Source organism: Bison bison, unplaced genomic scaffold (genome assembly GCF_000754665.1).
Source record: "Bison bison bison isolate TAMUID 2011002044 unplaced genomic scaffold, Bison_UMD1.0 scf7180017854637, whole genome shotgun sequence".
Classification (NCBI taxonomy): Eukaryota; Metazoa; Chordata; class Mammalia; order Artiodactyla; family Bovidae; genus Bison; species Bison bison.
In genome coordinates, this window is record NW_011485210.1 from 7051 (window position 1) to 9074 (window position 2024).

At 49.1% G+C, this 2024-nt stretch overlaps 1 protein-coding gene across 1 annotated transcript in view; it reads right to left on the reverse strand.

The window, feature by feature from the left end:
* Positions 1–409: 409 nt before the first annotated feature.
* LOC105001007 (glycine N-phenylacetyltransferase-like) overlaps positions 410–2024 on the reverse strand; it is a 7706-nt gene continuing 6091 nt past the window's right edge. The window contains exon 2 of the mRNA XM_010857130.1: positions 410–1321. Within this exon, the coding sequence (XP_010855432.1) occupies positions 862–1321 (460 nt within the window). The 3' untranslated portion in view covers positions 410–861. The remainder of the gene's footprint in view (positions 1322–2024) is intronic.

A 2024-nucleotide genomic window follows, 5' to 3' on the forward strand; every position in this document is an offset into this window, starting at 1 on the left:
TAGAGATGTGAGCATCTTGTTGTCTTAAAGTTTTGTGCTGTGCTGTGCTTAGTTGCTCAGTTGTGTCTGACTCTCTGCAACCCCATGGACTGTAGCCCGCCAGGCTCCTCTGTCCATGGAATTCTCCAGGCAAGAACACTGGAGTGCGGTGCCGTTTTCCCTCCAGGGGATCTTCCCGACCCAGGGATTGGCAGGCGGGTTCTTCACCACTGAGCCACCGGGGGAGCCCCGTATACTCTAAATAGAGAGAAATTCGACAGTGCTGGAAACAGTAGTGGAACACTGGAATAGGGAGTTGCATTCATCCTTTATCGATTATGGGCACTTCCTTACTAGCCATAAGTGTTACAAGAAACTTATGGACCTGTGAAATAAACCAGACAGGAACAGGGATACGGCCAGATGATATCACTTAGACATTTTTTTAATGTTTCTTCAAAGCATTAACTTTATTCTTCTAATTTATTTCTTAATTGGAGGAAAATTGCCTTACAAAGTTGTCTTGGTTTCTGCTATACAATAGCACAAATCAGCCATAATTATACATATATCACCTCCCTCTTTATACATGGGGGTCTTAAAAAGAAAAAAAGTTGAACTCATAGAAGCACAGAATAGCGTGGTGGGTGCCAGGGTTGGAATGTGGAGGAAGCAGGAAGGTGTGCAAGACCCAAAGGGAAGTCCGTGGGTGAGCAGTGAGCAGGGACTCTGGGGTTCTGTTGACCGTTCACCGCTCTCCCACCCCAAACAGCCCACGCTGCTTCCCCGCTGATGAGGATTCATTCTTCCTTCCCACCCAGCCCTCTGCCTCTCTGGCCACATGTCCAGCCCACCCGGCGCTGTCTCAGGTGGAGGCCCACTTTACAGGGGCTCACAGTTCCACTGGTTCCACCCATGGGGGATGGCGATGTGATGCAGGTTGTGACTGACTTTCTGCACGATTTTGTTGGCTTTGTCCGTGTGGTTATACACGGGGATGCCGAGCTGGTCCAGAGCCCGGGTGTGGACAGCCAGCATGTGGGAGATGAGCCCGTGGCCACGGTACTCGGGCAGCGTGGCCCCCATCCGGATCTCTCCCGTCTGGTCCATCTGGGACCAGGAGGCAGGGGTCCCCTCAGGCCCCAGAAGGCAGAAGGTGGGGAAGGCCCGGATACAGCGCTCGATGAACCTCTGGCTCCTCTCGTTGCCACCAAAATGCCAGAATTTATTCACCAAAGCGGCATGGGTAGGATCCATTGATGAGAGCTTAAACATCTCCTGGTTACTATTGACAAGAAGGAAAAAAACAAAACAAAACTCGTAAGTCACACATACTGAGAAGTATTATACATATTGTTTGCCCCCAAATTGTCTTCAGATGATGTATTTGAGAGTGCAGGGAAAGGCACAGATTCTGCAACAAGGCTACCCAGATTCATAATTCAAAAGCTGTGTGATTTCAAACAGGAAACATGCTGTCTCTCTGCCTCCTTCCTTTATAAAGTGAACCTATCAATCGTACCTTCCTCAAAAACTGATATAAGAGCAATTACACCATAAGGACCCAGGACTTGTGCCTACCAGCAGTCAGTTCAGTTCAGTCCAGTCGTTCAGTCATGTCCGACTCTTTGTGCCCCTATGAATTGCAGCACACCAGGCTTCTCTGTCCCTCACCAACTCTCGGAGTTCACTCAAACTCACGTTCATCGAGTAGGTGATGCCATCCAAGCATCTCTTCCTCTGTTGTCCCCTTCTCCTCCTGCCCCCAATCCCTCCCAGCATCAGGGTCTTTTCCAATGAGTCAGCTCTTCGCATGAGGTGGCCAAAGAACTGGAGTTTCAGCGTCAGCATCAGTCCTTCCAATGAACACCCAGAACTGATCTCCTTTAGGATGGACTGGTTGGATCTCCTTGCAGTTCAAGGGACTCTCAAGAGTTTTCTCCAACACCACAGTTCAAAAGCATCAATTCTTCAGTGCTCAGCTTTCTTCACAGTTCAACTCTCATATCCATACATGACCACTGGAAAAACCATAGCCTTGACTA